Genomic DNA, 22,902 nt, shown 5'->3' with positions numbered 1-22,902 from the left:
TTGACACGTTTGGAATACAATAAAGTGTGAAGGGGGAGAATGTCTGCATTGTCAGTATTTCGTCCATCATTTGTTTGTTGTAACGCTTTTCGCCCTAAGTGGGATGGGTATTCCCAGACGTGGGACCCGTGCTCACTACGCCACTGGAGTCAAGCTATCCTGGCTGATGACGGCTGATAGCCAGAAACCGGTCCTAGGATGCTTGATTCCGGTCCAGGGAAGACATGGCTTGGCAGTTCGGGCTGGACTGTTCCCATGAGGCACAGGGTCAAGACTGATTTGCATATGGCCATGTCTAAACTGGGGTGGTGTAGTGGGCAAAAGAACGATGGATTTAACCCAGATCTCTTGACTGGGGGAGAATGTCTGCATTGTCAGCATTCCGTCCATCATTTGTTTGTTGTAACGCTTTTCGCCCTAAGTGGGATGGGTATTCCCAGACGTGGGACCCGTGCTCACTACGCCACTGGAGTCAAGCTATCCTGGCTGATGACGGCTGATAGCCAGAAACCGGTCCTAGGATGCTTGATTCCGGTCCAGGGAAGACATGGCTTGGCAGTTCGGGCTGGACTGTTCCCATGAGGCACAGGGTCAAGACTGATTTGCATATGGCCATGTCTAAACTGGGGTGGTGTAGTGGGCAAAAGAACGATGGATTTAACCCAGATCTCTTGACTGGGGGAGAATGTCTGCATTGTCAGCATTCCGTCCATCATTTGTTTGTTGTAACACATTTTAAAGGAAGGCACAGTTCGAATAACACTTGTTTTCAGATTATACATATCCATGTTCCCACTGTGTGGTTGCATTTGGGTAAGTCCTTGGTTGTTGCTGATACCAACTTACCAGTGTCAAGTCATCCAGACCGCCGTGGTGCCATGTATATGTACTTACTGAAACCCCATTTCTTCCTAACAGTGGCTTATTTGAATAAGGCTGGCAGCTCATACAATGGCTGTGTAAATGTAGTTTTGTGTGCACCTCATTGTGTGACTTCTTTTATACAGGCACATGTGTGTTCTGTTCAAAAAGTGGCACATTCACACATTCTAAACATGGAGATTGTGTAAAGTGTTGTTAGTCCCAAGGGATCACAATGTATTTCGTTTGGGTTTCCAAAGTACTCACAGGTCTCAGAGTGTGGGGACACCTTCAGCATTGAGGTCTGTTATTTGGCCTTGGGTGCACCAATACTGTTTCGTTCACAGTGAACAAGAGGTGGCATGCCTTCATAGTTTTGCTGTGCTCAACTGTTCCCAGACACTAGCTTCTCAGTCTAATTCGATATCAAGTTATTTGCTGTTGTGTCCTAATTTGCATTGTTTCCAAGTGGCATGGTGGGTCAACCAACTGGGGAGTGCAGGGCTTACATATGTGCGGTGTATTCTAGATGTTACTCATGATGCATTTCCTGATATGCACTGTGACATATTTGGTTTGGACTCAGGTGTCAGATGTATACAGGTGACTGATTATTTTCTGTATCTTCACCTTGCCCACAGCATCATCGGAGGACACCGAGGGAGACACCTGCACGGACCTGGAGGAGGGATCCAGCACCGGTGCCACCACTGCTGGCGAGTCTGCGGGAGCAAGTGGCACGGAGGGCGAGGGGAGTCAGGCGGAGGGCCTGTCTGGTGGTGACACCGACTATGACGCTGATGGGTCCGAGGCTGAACTCCTCGAGGGGGCGGAGGCTGCTACAACACCTGGCAGCAGCACAACATCTGTCACCGCCCCCTCCATTCCCATCACCGCCCTCCCAGTTGCTCCGGTCCCTTCTGTCCGTGCAGGGCACCACCATGTCTCCTTCGTGCCAGGCACCACACCCCCTGCCCCTGTCCCCCCTGATGCCCTCACTGCAGAGTCTGTGGCAGTTGCAGGTTGGCCAGACATCGATGCTGAATGTCCTCCATGGCCACACCAGACTGCTGACACAGATGGTGTCGTTCATGGAGGGCATGTCAGCAGCGATGTCTGACCAATGGATGTTGCTGAGGTCCATGGACTCTTCATTGACAGCAGCAGTGAGTCTCCTGCAGCGCTTCGTCCCCCCCCACCCCTGCACCATCCACACTTCCCACTCCCATGCCTGTCCCATGCACACCCAGACATTCCCAAGCACACACCCCACCAGACACAGGCAGCACACAAACACTTAAGGGCAGGCGCACACCTCCTGGCACGCACACTCAGGGGGATAAAGGCACACCCACTGGGTCTGGGGCACACAGGCATACACGCAGCCAGAGTCTGAGTCCGCACGCCTCACTACCCAGTCCCTCCAAAGGCACTCCCCTCTGCTCCCCTGCCACACAGTCTGAAAAAGAGAGCTACTTGGCTGTGCTGGGCCTCAGCCCCACTGGCTCACCAGCCCGCAAACGGGCAAGGAACTCCACGGGTAGCGGAGTTGAGTCCCCCCCCTGTCCTCCCCCTCCCCCAGTAGCGCTGCACCCCATCCCTCCGACCCCCCCTTCCTTTGTGCCTGTGGTTTCTTCGGGTGCAGGGGATACTCTGGATGCCCTGGCAGAAGTGTGCAGCGCCAAGCTCACCTCCACCTTTGGTGCTGCCCCACCCCCTGTGGTGGAGGTGTCCAGCCCTGCACCCACCACACCTACCCTTACACCTCCTGTCCCTGCGGTGCCTGGTCCTTCCCCACATGATGCCCCCCCCCCATGTGCAGGCAAGCTAGGGGAGACGCGTGGCCATGTGTCCCCCCCAAGGACTTCTGATCTGGACTGGCCATTGGCCTTTGTAAATAGTGTCCTTTAAATATTTTTCATTTAATCCTGAATAAAGCATTTTCTTTTTACTTTGAACACTATTGCATTTCAAAAGAGAACTAATCTATTTCTATCATTCTAAAGTACAGTATTGTGGATTTTTGACATTTGTAGTCTTGTGTTAAGCCTATATAAAGATCGCTACTTTTTTATACTACAACCTGTGTGGTGTCCATCTGTAGTGTTGTCACTGTATTACTGTATGTGTTCACAAATGCTTTACACTCTGCCTCTGAGATAAGCCTGTCTGCTCGTGCCAAGCTACCAAGGGGGTGAGCAGGGGTAATTTTGGGAGTGTACCCCCTTACCATGACTAGACCAAAGGGCCCCTGTTTGGTCAAAGGTACCTACCTCTGCCAACTAGAGACCCCCAAATCTAACACTATGCTTAAGTGGTAATGTTGTATTTTTCATAAGTTATATTCTTTAAAATACTTTGACCCCCTTAATGGTGTTTGCCAAACCTGTCCCACTTGACGCGGCTGGCCTGTTGTGGTTGTAGGTGGCTTGCTGTGTACCTTTCCCCCGCGTATATTGCTAGACAGAACACTACTTTGCGTTGCAGGCCCGCCCCGGGATGTAGGCACCATGCTGTGGTCAACAACTTACGCCTTCCATAAAGGTTTTTGAAAATCAAAAAAAAAAAAATGTACAGTTCTGGGAAAGAACACAGGTCCTGGGTTCATCAAGTCAAAGTGCATCAGACATCTGGCAAAAAGCGGGGGGGGGGTTCTGCAACAGAAACCCACGTTCTACTCACAATATGAGTGTAAGGAATCCATGATCTGTACTTTCTAATGCCAGCATTAGAGCCTTTACTTCCGGCAGCTGTGCTGTGTAGTCACCTAGTGACTGCGTATAGGTTTTCTCAGGATGGAATTCTCCATCATGCATGCGCCCCTTTACGAGCCCTCATGCAGATGAGCATTGATGCTTTGTCCTTAAGGCAGGCTGGACAGATCCATCAGTATATATGAAGTCGTCATAGCGATATAGAGGCATTATTTCATTGGGCAGAGGAGATTGTTGTTCATACTGTAAACAGGCTTGTTTTTAAAGTGTAGAATAAAATCAGCATTCTACATCTGTTGCAGTGAAAGACTTAGCACCTTGTATCCAACATGGATGTAAAGTCTTAGGGGTCTATTAGAATGTCGGGCAGATCGCCACCACCCGCATGGCAGTGGTGATCTGCCCAACATTCTCCTCCGCCCGCATGCCATTTCGCCCCCTCCATATTAGTATGGCAGGGAGGACCCCGGCGGACGGAAAGACGGTCCGCTGGTTTTCTGCCGGTCACACAGGTGACTGGGCGGAAAAGGTGCCTGATATGGTGGCGGTGTCTGCTAGACACGGCCATCCATATTATGATGGCAGCGGGAAGCAGCCTTTCCGTGGTGGCATTGCCGCAATGGAAAGGCATGCGTTTTCTTCAGTTGGGGGCCTGTTGTGGGCCCACAGGATGTTGGGGGGAAGGGGAGCACATGGGGGGTACCTGTGGTACCCCCCTCTTGGCATGGACAAAGTGGCAGGCACCGCGCGGTGTCTGTCACCTTGTGCAAGCCAAGACACAATGTGCATTCCCAGCATTGCGGCGGGCGGTGCTCATAGCACCACCCCACCACAATGCTGGGAATAGAGGATGCCACCGCCATGATGGCATCCTAATTGCCGGTGCAGGACCGCCGCACCACTGGTGGCAGGTCCCGGCACCGCTAGGGTCGTTTCCCGCCATCCTAATAGGTCCCTTAGTGTTTGGAATGATTGCATATGATTACGGCCTCTAAGGTCGGCACTGGGGTCACAACAACTATGCGTTTACCCTGAGCCAGGGATCTGTCTCTCTCTCTCTCACTACAGCAGTATGTACTGCTGTGAGTATCTTTTCAGTAGGTGTACAACGCATTTCGACATTGGTGTATAGATGCAATTTATATGCAATCAGTATAGTGTCACCTTCATCGAACGTGACGTATGTATATTCTTATGTCCCTGCGATTATGAGGATCACCAGGTTTGTTGTGTTCACATGTACGTATAAATGTTTGGAAGTTATCATGCCAGCTTGTACAGGATGTGCAATTTTTGTATGTTCCTGTGTCCAATGTGTAATCGAAAAGCCAGGACGGATTTAAGTCCTGGAATTCATATAAAGGTACTTTTGTTCAGCAGACCCAAGTGGGTCCCTGTATCCGGCCCGCGCTCCATTGTGGTCGGCCAGAACCTTTGACTTTGCTCAGGTCCAGCCAGATATGCCAGCTTTTGCTTCTGAGCTCTCTTTTACTCTTTAAAAATTCATATCTCAAGTTCGACTCATTGGAGTTTTTTCGTTTTGTCTATTTTTATTTATTAAATGATTCTCTATTTTTCTAACATGATGTGCAGTATTTTTGTGGTGTTTTCACGGTGGTACTGTTTGAAGTGTTGCACAAATAAATGTACAGATTGCATGCATTTTAATTTAAGCCTTATTGCTCTGGGCCAAGCTGCCAGAGGGTGACCACAGGATAATTTAGGGTGTGTTGTGACTTACCCTGACTAGGACCGTGATTCCTGCTTGGACAGGGTGCATACCTCTGCCATTCAGAAAACCCAATGTCTAACACAGGGAGACCCATACATTTAATTCTAGGAGACTTGATACAGAGCTACCTTTCAAAATTCAATGAGGGCATTGTTAGCAAAGGGATGCTATTTAGTTCTTCCTGAACACTGCCATTTGGTTGATGGTAGAGTTGAGAAGTGGGCATACAGTTTCAGTTGTTGAATGTGAGGAACCTTGTAAGCAGGGCCTCTTCTTTTGTCTATCCTCTATTATTGCTTCTGAAAGATTTATGATTGCCTGGTGTAGATATCTGAGACTTCATTTGTTACCTTCTTTTTGATAGTCCTGCTTGGAGCCGGCATCATTACTACCTATTATGGGAGCCATTGTTTTGCTCTAGGGCTGTGTCTAAGGATCAGCCAGAAAATGCCATTTCAAAAAGAACCATCTCAAACCAGTTCTGAAACCTTAGATGGTGTATCAACATCCCCTACCTGGAAATCTATATAAAAGTGGAATCCAAATCAGCTTACTTTGGAAAATTCCAAGTTCTTGATGACAAAGGAAGGGAGTGCTCCGCAGAATAGTTTAAGGACTATTGTGGTACCAGGGTTGAGGTCTGCATGTTAGTCAGTTGCCCAGATGCAAGGGGACATCTCCTGAAAGTAATATTTTATTTTCATATGTAAAGCCAACCCCCGTCTGGCCCCAAGCCTTAAAAGTCCCTGAGGACCCATCCCTCCGGGCCATATACAATTAAACAGGGTAGGAGGGCATGCTGCCCCCATCCTCGGGACTTAATAGGCCCTGGCATTCTTTGGTTCCACAAATACTATAAAAAAGTGCCAAATAAAATAAAATATGTGAAGGGGGAGCATGAGGCCCCCATACCAAAACCTATTAGGTCCCAGGAACCTCATCTCCCAGGGCCAAACCCAAAAAAAGGAAGGGGGCAGTGTTTCCCCCTTCCCGAGCCTTTATATGCTTTGGGTACTCCATCCCACTGGGCCAAATTTAACACAAAATGGGAGGGGACCGCGAGGCACAATAGAGAAAGGATACAGTACTAAGCAGTGTGCACAGAGTAATTGTGAGTGCTGGCTGTATATACGCCCAATTGGCACACTACATGGACACTACATGGAGGTGATAGTAATGGACTGCTCTACATGTACACTGTGCGCAAGTGTGCCTGCAATGGTACATTACATGGAGGACCCTGGTTTCCATTTTGGGAAAAGCAGGCCTCCCTGTGGGTTCACTGACATAATTATATCATGTGGACAGAACAATGTGTGAAAGATATAGAGGACTAGACAATTGCAAATAGGTAAATAAAGATTTACTATCCTTAACTCCACATCTACATACCTTGAAGATATATATATATCGTAAAGTTACATATGAGTGGAGTTATATATAGTAAAACGTTGCTTACATATAGAAACTTACCTTCATCTTCTCGATTTTCTTGACCACCTTTTGTCAATACAATATTTTTTCTCTGGTATTTTGACAAAACATCATGGGACATTCTGGAGGAAAGGAGAGAGATTCCCCCTGTACAATTCAAAAGGGTGTTATTTGAGTCTGTGGTCAGCTGAAGAGTAGGGCTGGAAGAACAGGAGTAACCTTTAGATGTACATATCTGTAAGACTGACATCCTGGTGTAAACTCAACTCAATCCTGTGGCCTGTGTTGTGGGACTAACAGCTTCGGAGTCTCTGCTGCTGGGACAGCCTTTCAAGAGGAAGAAGAGAGAGAAAAGCGTACATTTCAAAAGAAGCAGGACTGAATAAAAATGCCCTGCAATGGGGAACGAGCGGACTCAATTAGCACTCCTTGGCGACGTAGTGTCGCTTTTAAATTTTCAACCACTTGAACAAATGTCCAATCTGATTACTTTCTTCATTAATCTTTTATTGTTTCATCTTTTTTCTTTTTCTCTTTTCATAAGCATTAATTCATATGATACTTCTCATATTCATGGAATCTGTAGTGTTGGTTATCACATTATACAGATGCCCCAATGCATTTCGGACGTTTGCCCTTCATCAGGGGGATAGATACTGCCGTAATGCAGTAACAGCGTAGTATCAGATTCCAGCAATATTCTTTACAAAAAGAGTCTCGAAGAAGCAGGACCCCAACTTAAATTTTCAAAGAACCAGTCACATTTGATGTCTGGAAATGGACTATAAGGGGGGGAGGTTGAGAGCCCAAAACTGACCATCTGCCAAGTAGACAGACTGAGTGAGATGGGGAATCTCGGCAAGACTTCTGCCTGTTACCAAAAATGGGGGTCAAGGCCTGCTAGGCTCCCTTCTGGGTGAGGGGTCATCACCCAGGGAAACCAAGACCACCTGCCTTGGAACCTGGAGCTCCAGCACCTGCTGCTTACAAAGACCAGTGTGCCCTTAAGGAAGAAGAGAGCATTGGAGGGAGCGAGGTCCTGTGGGAAGCCCAACTGAGAGGAGGTGCAAGGTGTGATGATATAGCTGTGCACTGATCAGGTCCTTGCTCATGTACAGGAGTTATTCAGCGACCCTCATATGCTAGGAGAAGGTTACCGTGGACTGAGCCATGCATTGGGTGTCATGCAGGGAGCACCAAAGCCGTACAGGCTTGTTGCTGTGACCCCATATGCCAGAGGTGGCCACCATTGAAGTGATTGTGCCGAAAAACATGCCAAGACTCATGTGTGCCTTAGTGTAGACCCTGTATGTCAGAAGGGGCCAACGTGGTGTGAGTGATTGCACTGGAGGAGTCTGTGTTTTTCCAGCAAGTACCGCGGCAAACCTGTATTCCATTAGGAGCTACCAGTACTGAGTTTTGCCAGCAGTTTTTGCTGTTGGCCGAGAAAGTGAAAGCTGCAGCCTACGGGTCAAGCCCATGCACTGTGATCTGACCCTAACCAACTCAGAAGACTTCGGAGCACACTGAGGAGGATATCGCACCATTGCTGTGATCAGTTTGGGAGCCTAAAGATAAACCTTCCTCCCCGTGTGGGAAAAACAAACTTACTGTGCCTGTGGAAGCTGGGAGCACCTCCAATCACTGAGGAAGCCAGCAGCGCTGCTTGGGATGGAGCTTGCTCCTTCCAGGTGCTGCCACTTGAACCGCGAGCAGACTGACTTTTCTGTACAGAACTAGAGCTTGCAAGGCACCGTGGAAAAGCTGAACTCTTCCATACTGCAGAAGCGGGTAACACATGGGACTCACTGATGCACCATGGACACTTCTTACTATTTCCCAAGAGACAAAGGACGGCTCTTGAGTAAGGCCAGCTACTGAGCATTCCCAGGATGGGGACACCAGTCAATAAGCAATAATCCAGACGACATTGTAAAGAAGAGTATGGGACACGGTTTTGCCAGGCTAACACTAGAGCCGTGACCTCAAGGTGATTGTGTCATTGCTTACGAATGCTGTCATTCCTTTGTTAAACATAAAACACTTCTTTTTCATGCAAAAACAGGTATTTGACTGGAGATTGATTTATTGACATTGCTGAGTGCACTTTGATTTATGAGTAGTGCTCACTAGCCTTTGTCTACTCCCCCCCGAGGCAGCCTTCGATCGCTCATCCATAGCTACCACTTTGAGGCAAGTGCAGAAGAGGTACTTGGCCCAGTTGTTCAGGATCAATAGAAGGTCGGGCCCCGGGCCCCGGGACATCAGTAGTAAAAGGCCTCAACTACCACGGTTCGTCCCTTTAGCCACTGAGTACCCCATGGCCCTCTAAAGAGGTTATGACAGTGAGGTAAGAAAGTCTTCAAAAGAGATGGAGAGACAAATCCAATATGAAGAGAGGTTGACTTTGCGTGAGCACGTCAATAGAAAAGGGAGCTGTTAAGAGAGAATACAATTCTTCAGTAAATTTTGATTAGCAACACTGAGGAAAGAGATTTCTAGCCTTCATAAAGATAGGTCAGCAAAGAGAGAGGAACATCGAGATATGCAACCTTAAACAAAGTCAATAATCAAGACCAAGAAGTTGTGCATCACACAGATGATTACTCAATGTTGATTTCAAAAAGAAAGGTAATCTACCTAATGATGGACAATAAAGTTTGCGTAGCAGAAAAATAGCCTTTGGAAACATTAGCATGTAGGACTCTGGAGCACAGAGCAAGCGAAACCTTTCAATAACGACAAATGAATTAGACTGAGCATTAGTTTGCTGGACAGATTATCCATTGAGAGACAAAATAAAGATGAGGATTAGAGATCTCAAACGTATTTGAGAAAGATATGTAAATCTAAATGAGCATCAGTGAAATGCTCATAGACTTGAAGAATAATAAGGATCAGAGATATAGCCAATGCCTTCAAAAATGAAACATCATCTAGTGTGAAAAATAGAGAGGAGAAGAAAGATTGTTGTTAAAATTGATTTGGGAACTTGAAGAGCTTTTCATGATTAAGCATTCAAGGGAGTTCTCTAACCACTTAAAGACTGCAGTTAATAGCAGGAAAATCATGTTGAGGATTAGACAAAAAAAGAACTCCTTGTAGAAAAAGATACAATTCTAACATGCAAAGGAAATTGGATGTAGCTGTGAGATAACTGATAATTGTTTTATTTGAAGCATAAATATACTTACTGAAAATGTCTATTTTTCTCTATTTCAGCTTTCCCATCAACAGCCCACACATTGGATGTTTCCACTCTCCCACAATTATCTTCCACCCCAGGTAAAACCCAAATTATTATATTTTCATCTTTTTTGCTTTATCGTGGAGTCAAATGCTTGCTTTCATGAATGAATATTTAATGGAAGTCAAATCTAAATAGAAATGAAGGAATCAAAAGAACACATAAATTCAAGAGGAAACAGTAGCTGATCAGGTTGAGTTACTGTCACACTCCTCATCTCATATATGTCTCTATGGCCCACTTTGTTCCAACAGTTACTTTCTTCTCTTTAGTAACAAAAACAACTACCAACGGACTTATTAAAGTTAGCAAAAGGGCAACGCCAGCCAAATCACAGGTGTATGTACACCCGTGTACGTACGAGTCATTCCCCCACCCGTGTATGTACACCCGTGTACGTACCAGTCGTACCCCCATCCGTGTATGTACACCCGTGTACGTACGAGTCGTACCACCACCCGTGTACGTACGAGTCGTACCCCCACCCGTGTACGTACGAGTCGTACCCCCAGCTGTGTATGTACGGTGCGTACCCCCAGCGCTACGTGCTGGGGGTACGCACCGTACATACACGGGTGGGAGTACGACTCGTACATACACGGGTGTACATACACGGGTGGGGGTACGACTCGGACGTACACGGGTGTACATACACGGGGGTTCGGCGCGTACTCACAGGGTCTGGGGGGGTTCGGTGCGTACTCACGGGGTCTGGGGGGGTTCGGCGCGTACTCACGGGGTCTGGGGGGGGTTTGGCGCGTACTCACGGGGTCTGGGGGGGTACGGCGCGTACTCACGGGGGCTGGCGGGGGTTCGGCGCGTACTCATGGGGGCTGGGGGGGTACGGCGCGTAATCACGGGGGCTGGGGGGGGTATGGGGCGTACCGGGCCCCCTAATCTGCTCGTTTCGCGGCGTACTTTGCTTTTCCGGCACTTTTTGGGTGCCGTAAAAATATTGCCGTCCGGACTGCTGTCGGTTCGATTCGTACTTCCTGGGTCGTGAAACGCTGCCTGAAAGCGTCCCGACGTCACGTCGGAGCATTCCCGGATCACATTCGTATATATATTTTCGTCGGTCCGTGTTTTGTACGACTCGTACAGAAATGGTGTTTCCGTGCGAATCGTACTTGCATGACTTATTAAAGTTAGCAAAAGGGCAACGCCAGCCAAATCACAGGTGCTGCTGTCCATGACGCTATAATTGATTGTGATGAATAACCCTAAACTCCCACATCACCTACGAGTGGTAAGATGTGAGTGTGCTTCGCTGCTGGTGTGGGAGATGGTAAGGGATATATCCACCCCACAACATAAATATTTTAATCCATGTTGCAGTTCGGTTAGTTTAGGGTGGTTGATTGTGATGTGCATACAAGGCTGCTGTACACCCCCTAAGAATACACAACTTAAAAAACTCCAACTCCATCCAGATTTATAGATATACAGACAAATACAATTCGTTTAGTGACCTGGACCACCAGCTAAACTAGTTTATGAGGTCCCTACCATGCTACTCTTTGCGCCTTGTATCCTCCCTTTGGGACAATGCAGATAGGAAATTATAGCCGTTGGAAGGCGAAGCAAAGTGAAAGGAAGGGCGGGGAGGTGGGGACAGGGCTAATATTACTCAGCTTAATTGATTTATTGATGCAAAAGAAATACAGTAGATAGCAGGCCCATCGGGAGGGGGGCAAAGGGGTCATTACTGTCTATGCCCCAATTTTTAGGAGGTCTGGCTCTCATGCTGCATCTTTTATTCATAGATTTTTAGGTCTCAGTTAAGGGCAGCTATTAGCTTTTCAGCTGTCAAGCAACTTATTGTGTACAACACAAACATTTAGAAAAGGCTTTGGGCCAGTCTATTTCTTAATATTGACATTCTTGTCTGTGTTGTGGGCTTGCTTCTTATTCAATGGCCTTCCTTCCTATTCTTGTGTTTGTCTCTCCATTGAGCCTAGTTTCTTCACCGTCCATCTGACTGGTCACCAGTAAAGTGCATATATTTTCTTGCTCACTCCCTGTAGGTGCTGCTTCCTCCCTCATTGGACCTTACAGCTTATTGCAATTTCACAATTGTTAAGTCGGTGTGAAATTTCCTCAGCAGATGCCTGCACTAAATAACTAAGTGGCCACAGATAAAAGAAACTGTCTCCCCTTAGCATTTGTTTTTGGTTCTTGCTTTACTGTTCTTTAACTTGCAGCCTGGGTCTGCACACCACAAGTCTTAACGTGTTTCTCTGTGCCCCAGTGTAGCGGGAAGGTGTTTTAAAGACAAAAAGTTCAAGTGTGCAAGTTAAACAAGCATTGGCAAAGCTCAACCTGATGGTATTAAAGCGCTTTCCATGAGCACCAGTTACATTAATTTGATATCCTTTGTGCAAAGTAGCATATTTAACTTCCCGACCACAAATAACATCATAAATCCTGTTGAAATTGGCAGTAATGTGTAACAAAAACATTATAAAATGTATACAAACAACAATTAATCCATTAGGCCACATAAATAAAAGTGCTTGAAATAGAGTGCAACCAGAGGTAACCAGACTGAATGTGCGGCACACAGTAACTGTGATCCAGGACATAAGGCCTACCCTGGATCTACCAGGCGAAGAAGAAAATGCAGGGACTATGTGGGAGCAATAACCGTACAGGCTTATGGTTTCCATAGACCAGGTTTCGTGAAAGAGAAATATTTTATAGTCCCATATGAAGTTAATCCATTCTGTGCAGCCCACCCTGCTTGCCAGGCAGGCAGTATTCCATAATAGGATCTTAATCATTTGGTCATGACTCTCAGTAGTAGAAAGTCGACCTTTGCAGTGCAACACAGTAGAATCAGTAGATTGTACGTTTGACTGGCCCTCATGTAATGGAACATAGCGGAGTAGACAGATGCGGGGCTCTAAGGAGAACTCGTCCCTACTGGCCTTCTCGGCATAGACGTTCTTAGCTTCGTGAAGAACACAAAAAAAGTAGTCAATACAACGACTGGGGGAGGGAATAGGATCAGCCAACAGGTAGCTAGCTATCTTCCTCTTTTAGCTGGGTCAAATGGCAAAAATGTGAATCTCATGGTGCCCCCTCCCCCCCAAGATCATGACAGTCATGGTTTTATAATTCTCTTTTACCTGAGTTAACCTTTCAAACTTTTTTAACTTACCAAAAAGTTAACTACTTCTGCCATTGTGGGATAATACTCACCTCACCACATCTAGCAAACCACAATGTCTTTGCACTTACAGTTTGCACTGAGAGGTAATATTTTGCATCCTAAGCTCTGCACCTGTATGCATTATCCAGGAGGTATTCAAACCAATAATCTCATATAATGAAAATCAGTGCTACATCATTCCTGATGATTTTCTTGTCTTTTTATCACCACTACTATTCACCACAATAACCTACTGACCTCTTCCATCCCCACCTGGTTCATGTTAGAGTGGTCTGGAGCTACTCTCCAGAAAAAAAGGTTGCAATTAAGAGCATCCTTCTTTGAAGATAAGTGCAGCAAATCAGAGAATGGCCCCCACTCAGGTTCTCCCCAAACCAATTGTTAACAATGCACCTCTAGGGCATGGACAAAATGGCTGATTAGCTCCATTGTCAGGGCCCTGAGACACAGGATTCAGAAAGAAAGGTGGTGGTGATGCTAATCTGTCCTGTTGGGAATGGGCAAAAGGGTGACAGAGTACCTCTCAAGAACTGGAGGGTGTTCCAATGGGTGTTCTAATGGGTGTGGTAGAATGTCTCATAAGCAGAGAATACGAGGTGTAGAACTGACGGAGGTTCAGATTCTGACCCAAGATGAAGTCAACGTAAATGACAGATCTTGGACAGAGATGAAATGGAATGAGCAATGCATGATTGTGTGATCACCTGTGCAGAGAGGCACTGAAGGCACTTAGACTGTTGGGAAAGGCATTGGTGAGGGGCCATCTTTGTCTCTCCGATTTTTCATTTTGAAAGCAAAATATGACTAGAGGACAGATTGAGGAGATAAAAAGAGTGCAATTTTTTAGGATGTGGGATGTGTTCTGATCCTTACCTCTAACAATTTCATAATCATACCCAACCTGAACAAGGGGTCAAACCGATCAAGGAGAAATCAGACTTATTTGCCTATAGGAGATCAACAGGCAGACGGGATGAGGAAGAGAAATGGGAGAGGTTGCTACTTACAGCTCCTACTCACTATTGAATTCTTGGATAATGGAAATGAATGTATTTGGAGTAATGAAGATGACTGGAAAATAATGAAAGCATTACCATCTCATCCATCTTACTCATCATCGCAGTCATTAACCTTGAGGATATACAAAGCATTACCACTCAGAAAGTCACAGTGCCCCCTTTGGACATGTTCTCTGTCTGTTCAGGTAGAGGCACCCCTCAGATGATTAGAAAGTCGAGATTGCTAGGCATAGACTACAACTCAAGGGTTGTGACTGTTGGCTTTCGTCTATTATCAGTCGGACTTCATTTAACAAACGTCATCTGTTGTACAAAATAAAGAAATATAGTTTAAGTCAGTAGAAAAACCTGTAGAAACATTAAGGGGATATAATTGAGGTCTTCCTCAGAAATGGCATTTGACAAAATACAGGAAGAACTAGTTCCTGATATAAATTAAAGACATGCTAGGGCAAAAAGAAGCACCGGACCTTAAGAATAATTTTACAGACAAATCTTAAGCTAAGGCTCATGAGAGAGTAATGCACCTAATTTCCCAGCCTCTGAGCAGATGTAATAGCCACTAAGAATAAAACCTTGGCTGATCAGAGAGGAAGAAGAATATATTCCAGTGGCTTACAAGGCAAAGCCCATAAAACCAAAGAAAGATCCCAGTCAGGAATGGAAGAATGAACTACAAGTCTGAGAGATTGCAAAACCTACTTAAGCGACTAGAAATCAAAGGAATGCAATTAGAAAGATCATGTCTAGAGTGTCCACAAAGCTTGAATTGTAGCCCAATGACTGGTATGGTACATTTTGGTAATTCCAAAAGGAAATCAGCCCTCAAAAAATCCAGAATTCCTAAAGGATCACAATCCGTAGGATGTGATCATTTAGAATACTAGTAGAATGAAAATGAATTCCAATGATCAAAATGAAACGTCAATGTAGAAAGGCGGCATTCTTGCTGCAGATCCATAGCTACTTCTCTAGGACAACCTATGTGCTGGAGACCAACCTGCTCAACCATCAGACCTGAACTTGAAGATTATATGGAGCCCAAAAGATCAGAAACTGAAGAGATGGAGGAAGAATCAGCATCTTCGAGGGATGCGCTAGAGTTATCTGCAAAGGGAGGGGAAACAATGGTCTCATGGGCGTAATTGAGGGTCCTAGAATCATCTCTGCCCTCTCCAAATGAATCCTTTGGAGAACTCTCAATAGTAGAGATATCATATGAAATACATATAGAATGTGCCATCATCTGACCAGGGGTAGAGCATCCATCCCTAAGATAGGGCACAAGTGACTGCCGAGCAAAAAACAGGAAGAAGCTCATCCTCAGGGAAGAAAAAAGATCTCTCATAGGAGTTCACCATCTTGCATAGGTCTGACGAAATATCTTTCTGCTAAAAAAACTGAACTCTTGAGAGAAAATGCCTGCTGAGGCCGTCTGCATGCATATTTCCCCTCCCCATAATATAGGCTGATTTCAGAGAAAGGAGAAGAGACTTCACACACTGAATATCACATGGGCCAGGAAATCTAAAGAGGTTATCTTTGTCCCCCTGTGAATGATATAATTGCCTCTTATTTACCCCACACATTTTGGCACTGATTCTGCTGATTTTCTTTACCTGAAGTGCCCTGGGCCATGCTGATGGAGTCCCAGTGCTTGTGCTCTGAACCCTCAAATGTATGTATAATTGGCGTCGCCTGATTAGCATATTTAGCTTACCTGGAACTCCCTAGTATACGGTTCATAGTGTACCCAGGGCCTCTTTGTTAAATGTTACCAGTGAATTGCTGCACTTATTGTGACACCACTCCAGTGACGTGTGAAACCATGGCTCTCTGTGCCACTGTAGCCTAGTCTAGGAGCTTTTAAACTGCCAACTTGACATGTTAAAATAACCCTTTTTTGCCTAGTCCTAACTTTCCTTTTTAATATTTGCAAGTCAACTCCTTAGGTAGGCCTTAGAAACGTTTTATTTTTTTGCAGAGTTATATAACGCGATCTCGACCCAAAGGTATTGGTGTGCTTTAGAAGAGCACCAGTTACGTTACACAAGGACACATTCAATATTTGGTAGGCGCGAGGAGATTAAGTGATTTGCCCAGAATCACAGGATGTTGAGCTGACGCCGAGGCTGCAGCTGTGTTCCACAGCTCCAAAGTTGGCAGCTCTAGCCATAAGGCTACATCCCCTCCCCAAAAGCAGAAGCAGAAGATTAAAAAGAAGGACAATCACTGTTTTATGCTTTATGCTTACTGAGAGTTAAAACTCACCAACTACGTCTTCACTGAAGTGAGGCTGGCAGTCCCTCTGGCTAACATGGAGTTTCACAATCCAACTGCCAAGTGCTAACTAAGTGCTAACTTCCATTTGGGACCACCAAATACAGTGTTCCAAGGTATCAAATTAGTTGCTACATTAAACACGACATAGTGTTGACTTTTAATGTGAGTGACTTGAGAATGTCACCACTTTCTGGCCTCAAAGTTCTAGAAGTGATTTCTGCTAAACTGCAGCAGTTGCTACCTGAGAGAGCCTCCTGCCAGGCGGTGTGAAGTGCTCCTGGGAATGGAGAAAAAATAGACTGAATGTAGGAGGAGGTGTGACTTCCTCCTAACAGGATGGCTAGAGGTCTGTGGCCACAGATGGCCCAGCCGCAAAGGGGAACTCTGCTCTGATAAGCAAATAAGAGCCACAACGTAGATGTCCACTCCATTTGTCGAGCTAGACAGGATGACATGTCCGTCCAGAGAGGGGAAATCTGTTGCACAACCTCATGGCTGTGCCCATAGCTCGAAACAATGAAAAAAAAGCTCTGACATCATGGATTTGAGCAGAGAGATACACTATGGGACTGGATATTGCAAATCCCCCGGGAAATTATGCAAGAGTGGGGGGTAGCCCGTGAGAAATGTTTACCCATTGGTTAGGGAGCCCTCCCCACTCACTACCTTAAAAGTGGCATAAAAGTGGCACCCCTGGGTACCAGCCTCAGAACCCTATTGGACTTAAATAACAGAAGAAGGACCACACCTGATGAACTTGTGGACCTCAGAAAGACAGGCTGCACGAAGAAACACTCTGCCTGCTGAAATGATACAGGATTTCAGAAAGAGAAGGGCTGATTCTGCTGTTGACTTCGTGGAGAGAGAGAGAGAGACACCCCAAGGGATGGAAGTGCTCCCCACTCATTCCCACTCGTCCACCAGTAAGTGGACTCCAAGAACGATTAGGCTAACCTCTCATTAAATTTCAGGAATACAACACTAAAGAAGCCCTGCATCTGCAAGTGCCCGGCTTCCAATAACAACTGGATGTGCCCTGGGCCCTGCTAGTGCACTCCCGGAGGTAGAGGCCACGCCCCACAAGGACTTGAGTGATTAAATAATGTCACCTGACTCCCTCCAATTTGAAGAATTCTTAGCTTCTTCCCAAGTCCCATGAAAGATTCATGAGCAGGGACCCAACCCATCTGTCAGGCACCCAGAAGATCCCAGGTCTTTGGTTGGTGCTAGAGTTTACTTTCTACCACAGGAAGAACTGCTACTTGTGAGTCTTGAACTCAAAGATAACAGTTGTTGATAAAAGAAAAGACAAGAGGCTCATACACTACTGCTAGCCAGCACACCGTCATCATTGAAGACTTTTTAGGCCACCGACTTCATATTGTACAAGCTGAAAAATAGCCCCAAACTCCCCCGATAAACCTAAGCTATTACCGGACCGGTGAACCGCACCCATCCGCTGATGTCAAGCCCAACACCAGATACCAGCTGCAGAGTTTTCCAACCACGAGCCTGTCTGCAAGAAACAGAACCATAAAATGTTTCTAAGTGCAAAGGTAAAAGTTTGACCAGGGCCAACCTGGCCACTGCATTGGACCAGCGATTCATTGCAGTGAGACTGAAACTTCGAGTTTGGTCTGGACCCTCACATTGGAGACACATAGACTACAATTGATAAGCAGTGATTTATGGAACATTTTCACTGAATTGCATTGATTTTTTTAAATCTTTGAAAAAATCATAACTCTGGCTCCCTACATCAGATTTTTGTTGTTTTGGTGTCTATTTAAATATAGAAAACGATACTATTTTTATAAATTGGAGTGGTCATTTTTTGTGTCGTGTTTGTTACTTATTTACCAATAAATGTGTTATACTTCTGTCTTTTGGTTTAAGCCTGACTTCTCTGTGCCGCAGTTACCCAAGACTGAGCTAAGGTTTAAATTAATGTAACCTAACTGGACCTGATGTCAGAACAATTGCATCATTTTCTGGTGAGGTCTCATAACCTTCCAACCAATAATCCACATTCTCACATAAAGGCCTTGGCAACTCAATTGTAAGTCCTTGCTGTCAGATGCCACACATTTTCCTGGAAAGAAAAGGACCTGAGAGATTTAATAATATCACTTAACTCCCCACAATTTGAGGAATTCTTAGCTTCTGTCGAAGTCCAATGATCATCATTTGAAAGATCCCTAAGAATAGCAGCCTCAGACTATCAGTCAGGCAATCGTTGTCAATGCCAATGGGGACCGCAGAAGAAGAGAGCCCCCATTCAACCAATTGTACTTGGTTCAGCTAGGCACCTTGTGTTTCAAGTATGCAATACCACCTCAGAAACTCACTGACCATGATACAGCAGTATTCAGTGCTTAGACAAAACACATTGCCATCTACCGCCCACACAATGCAAGACCCGGCCCAAGGTATGTCACTACATTTATATTCTCTGATATTAATCGCAAATGGCATTTAAAGTTTGTACAGTTTTGTTTCTACGCACAGAATGTTTGCTTGCATCTTAAGGACGGAGGTCATTTTGAACGCGTCTGTTCTGACTGACCATTCTAGAAGAGTCCTCATGAGAAGTATTTGTGGTCACCCTTCTTCCAAAAGGGAGACGTTTCTGTGAAGAGACACATAAAACACCAAAGGGGACTAGTGGGCTTGAGGGTGCTTTTCTTCGACGCTTGGATGTTGTCAGCCTTGTTTGCTTGCTTTGCTCAGGATATCACTGAAGAGATTAGTTCATTCTGGAATTGCTTGTGGGCGTGATCTGCATCAAGACTTCTAACATTGAAACTAATACAGACTTGGGTTCAGAGCTGATAGTTCTTCTTTCTCTCATTTCCTTCCAGCTTATTTCCCAGTTCGGCTAGTGAATGGCTTGGACAGATGCGCAGGGCGTGTGGAAGTCTATTACAGCTCCTCCTGGGGCACGGTGTGCGATGACAACTGGGACCTCAATGATGCGCATGTTGTGTGCAGAGAAATTGGCTGCGGATCAGCAGTGTCCGCTCCAGGGAATGCCCTCTATGGACAGGGCTACGGTCCCATCCACCTGGATGACGTGAACTGCAGAGGGTATGAGTATGCGCTGTGGACATGCCCTCACAGAGGGATGGGCATGCATAACTGCGGTCACCATGAGGATGCCAGCGTCATCTGCTCAATGAGTGAGTGCTCAATCATTAATGAAGCTCATTACTGACAGTCTGACAGTATTCTGTGACATTTATTACAGTAAGACATGTATATTTTCTTGATTATTCTATGAGAATTCACATTTCAATAGTGGTTATTGAAAAGGAAGAATATCATGTTTTTTAGAAAAGTCGTTAATTCATTTTGCGCTTATCTAAGGTGCTCAGAAGACGACTTTTGTTTATCGCTCATTCAACGGAAGAGTGCTGTCATGACCATGCTTGGACAGTGTTCCCATAACCATGCTGGGTCATGGGCAGTATTGCCTCAGAGAGAAGACAGGATGTATCATTGTGCTATCAGTAGGATGGCCTCAAAGAGAAGAGAAGCTTCTGGTTTGGCTAACAGTGAAGCTAGGTTGCACCACCACACATCACAACTACGACATTACTGTTCACTGAAAGCACTGCCTATTACATAAGAGAAACTATTAATGTCAGTAAAATCCTCACTTACTGCAGGTGGTAACATTACTACCTCAGGTAAATGCATCACTGCTGTCGGCATTTGCATGCAATGCTCAAGGCAACAAAATTCCGCCAAAAACTGATGGGTTTATTTCCCAAACTAACATTAGTACTAAAATGGTTAAATCCATAATTATCATCTAGATTTTAAGTTTGTGTGGTCAGTAAACACATAGGCAACAAATCTCATCTGTTTCTCCAGTGCTGGTTTAAGCCTGCCTTCTGGGGAGACTGAAAAGCAATCTTTGGTAGAACAGTAAATTGTACCCCAGCTGTATTTTCATGGGCATGTGTATTTCGCTGCTTGCAGTAAGACATTAGTTCATTACTATCAGACACTACTCTCATTGGGGCATTTCCGCACAGCAGTAATTTGAGTTTGAGTGTTTTTTGTCTGAGAGGCTAAGGATTTCCATTACCAGAGGTTGTATGACTGGAGGGTGATCACAATAGTGAGGGTATGTATATACACTGGTGACTTTATATGACATGAGGTTATTTGATAGTATGGATTTCTTATAGCCAATTTCTGAGTGATGGAGTCTATTTTCGACAGCAGACGAGGGTACAGAGATATATTTATTTTATTTATTTATAAAGTTTTATATAGCACGAACGTGACCCACGAGGGTATCAGAGCTCTTTACAGTATACAGTATAAAAACATAAATGGATGAGGTGGTAAACAAGCATTCGAATGTGTCATATAGGGTAAGAGACTGCTGCTGATTGATTCCTTCAGGGCTATGGAGAATGCAGTTCACACACCTATGAGTGTCATACTCGCTGAATGAGCAGTTACAGCATGCAAATGAACATTGAAATTGGAAGCGCTATAAATTATGGGTTTATTCTTTTAAAATCTGTGGGGGACTTTAGTAAGAGAAGAAGAATGCACAAAGGAGTTTGGTGGAAACATTCATAGGTTGGTTCTGTTTTTTTTTCTCTAGAAAAAGAAATAGTCCTGGGTGGCAACTGGTTGGGCTGTATTTCAATCAATTTTTTTGCCCACTGTGCCGCTCCAATAGCGACAGTCCAGCCGAAACCGCCAGGCAACGTCCCCTCATAACGCTAACACAAGTATACTAAGACAGGTTTCTGCCATATTGTGACTCATCAGTAAGGTTTAGCTTGGATCCTTTAGCTCAGTAGTCATCTGGCCTGCATCTGTATTCCCATCCCGAGGGGACCTGGCAGGCAGCTAGGCCTGGACAATTCCTATTGGAGCAGATCCATGGCTAGTCTACAGTAGCAAACCGCAACACCCCATCCTAGCGCAGTGTCGCTTGCTACACAGGTGCTTCTGCATTATGGGGCTTAGCATGTTTTACTCCTTGTCGTGTCTTTTTACCATTTATCACTAAAGTTGAATTTAACAAAATGCTATTTTAAGATGATTTGGAGGTCTTTTAAGAAATGGGGTACAGAGATTCTGGGTATATGGGTCTCTAGATGGACCTCGTAAAATGTTATCAGGCTGAAGGTAGTTGCTCTGTGAATTTTATGTTATGTCATACCATATATTGTCGTCATGTTATATCCTGTCATACAATGGCAAATTTTTCAAAGCCTCCACACATATGCAGTAGGTGATAGACATAGGTCAAAGGACAAAAACATCAGAGCAGACTCTCAAGAGAGAGGGAGAGAGGAAACTAAGAACTGGGGTGCTTGTGTGAGAAAACCAATGACCTGAATAGATAAAGGCCCTAAACATCTACTACCAGGAAGTAATTGTGAATCGTTCCTACTGAAGAAACATAGCGCTGTGGGGAATGTTTTGTTCCCTTTTCCCTTTGCTTTCAACAGACCTCTGGTTTGATGATTAATTAATAAAGTACAAGTGTGTTGTATAAAGGCCTCAGCTTGTGTTCCCTACATAGCTGTTGTGTCCTGCGTGACACATTCTAGTGCCTCGACAGGCACAGAGATAGTAGCCACTCCCCTATGGGAGTGGGCGCACTTGCACCCCTACACGCATCCCTCACAGGCGTCACGAGTGACGTGAGCCGGTTAATAAAAGGGCACGAGTGCACTGGCTCATGGCCAGTTACTAGTACTGCCACTTCACCTGCAATACAGAAGCAGCCAACAATGCCTGAGACTCTGCGAACACAACTGCAACCACCATGCCGACCAAGACCGCTAAGGCACAACTCCAGTGCATTCTACTCAACACACAATCGCTCAGCAAACACGCCACCGAGATCTGGGACACAATCTCACCCCTCACCCCAGACATCACCTTCCTCACAGAGACCTGACTGAACCCTCTCCATTGTCACACCTAAAGGCTACAAGATAACACACGGGGACTAAATAAAAATAACTGTGATGGAATTGCCATTATGTACAAGAACAACATCTGCTGCACAACCTCCTCAGACAACTTAACCTTGATAATGGAGGATCTCAATTTCCAACTTCATACAAACGGAAAATGCACCCTCACATAAAGACCACTGGGATCAAGCTCCAGCATCTGCAACGCCATCCATGAACTCATCGCCCCTATATCCATCAACTCCGAGCACTACATCTTCCTAGGGGATCTTAACTTCCACCTCGATGGCCCCACAAACATCAACACAACCAACCTTCATGAAAGCATGAGCAACATCAGCCTCAAACACCTTGTCACCGTACCCACCCACATCCCAGGGCACACGCTAGACCCCATTTATACGTCCAGCTACAGAGTCAAGTACAACCACGTCTCATAGCTCACCTGGACCTGCCACTATAGTGTCCACTTCAGAATGTACC

General features: G+C 45.4%; 1 protein-coding gene across 25 annotated transcripts in view; it reads left to right on the top strand.

Annotated features, from left to right (window-relative positions):
* LOC146866844 (scavenger receptor cysteine-rich domain-containing protein DMBT1-like) overlaps positions 1-22,902 on the top strand; it is a 605,183-nt gene that overhangs the window by 453,235 nt on the left and 129,046 nt on the right. For 23 of the 25 annotated variants that reach the window (XM_085602150.1, XM_085602105.1, XM_085602159.1 and 20 more), the window contains 2 exons: positions 9,964-10,026; positions 19,324-19,641. In XM_085602150.1, coding sequence (XP_085458276.1) covers positions 9,964-10,026; positions 19,324-19,641 — 381 coding nt within the window. The remainder of the gene's footprint in view (positions 1-9,963; positions 10,027-19,323; positions 19,642-22,902) is intronic. The other 2 variants (XM_085602273.1, XM_085602263.1) reach the window with 1 other exon arrangement.

The sequence above is a fragment of the Triturus cristatus genome, chromosome 1_2 (assembly GCF_964204655.1).
Source record: "Triturus cristatus chromosome 1_2, aTriCri1.1, whole genome shotgun sequence".
NCBI lineage: Eukaryota > Metazoa > Chordata > Amphibia > Caudata > Salamandridae > Triturus > Triturus cristatus.
The sequence above is the reverse complement of the archived record's forward strand: the minus strand, read 5'-3'. Positions and strand labels throughout refer to the sequence as shown.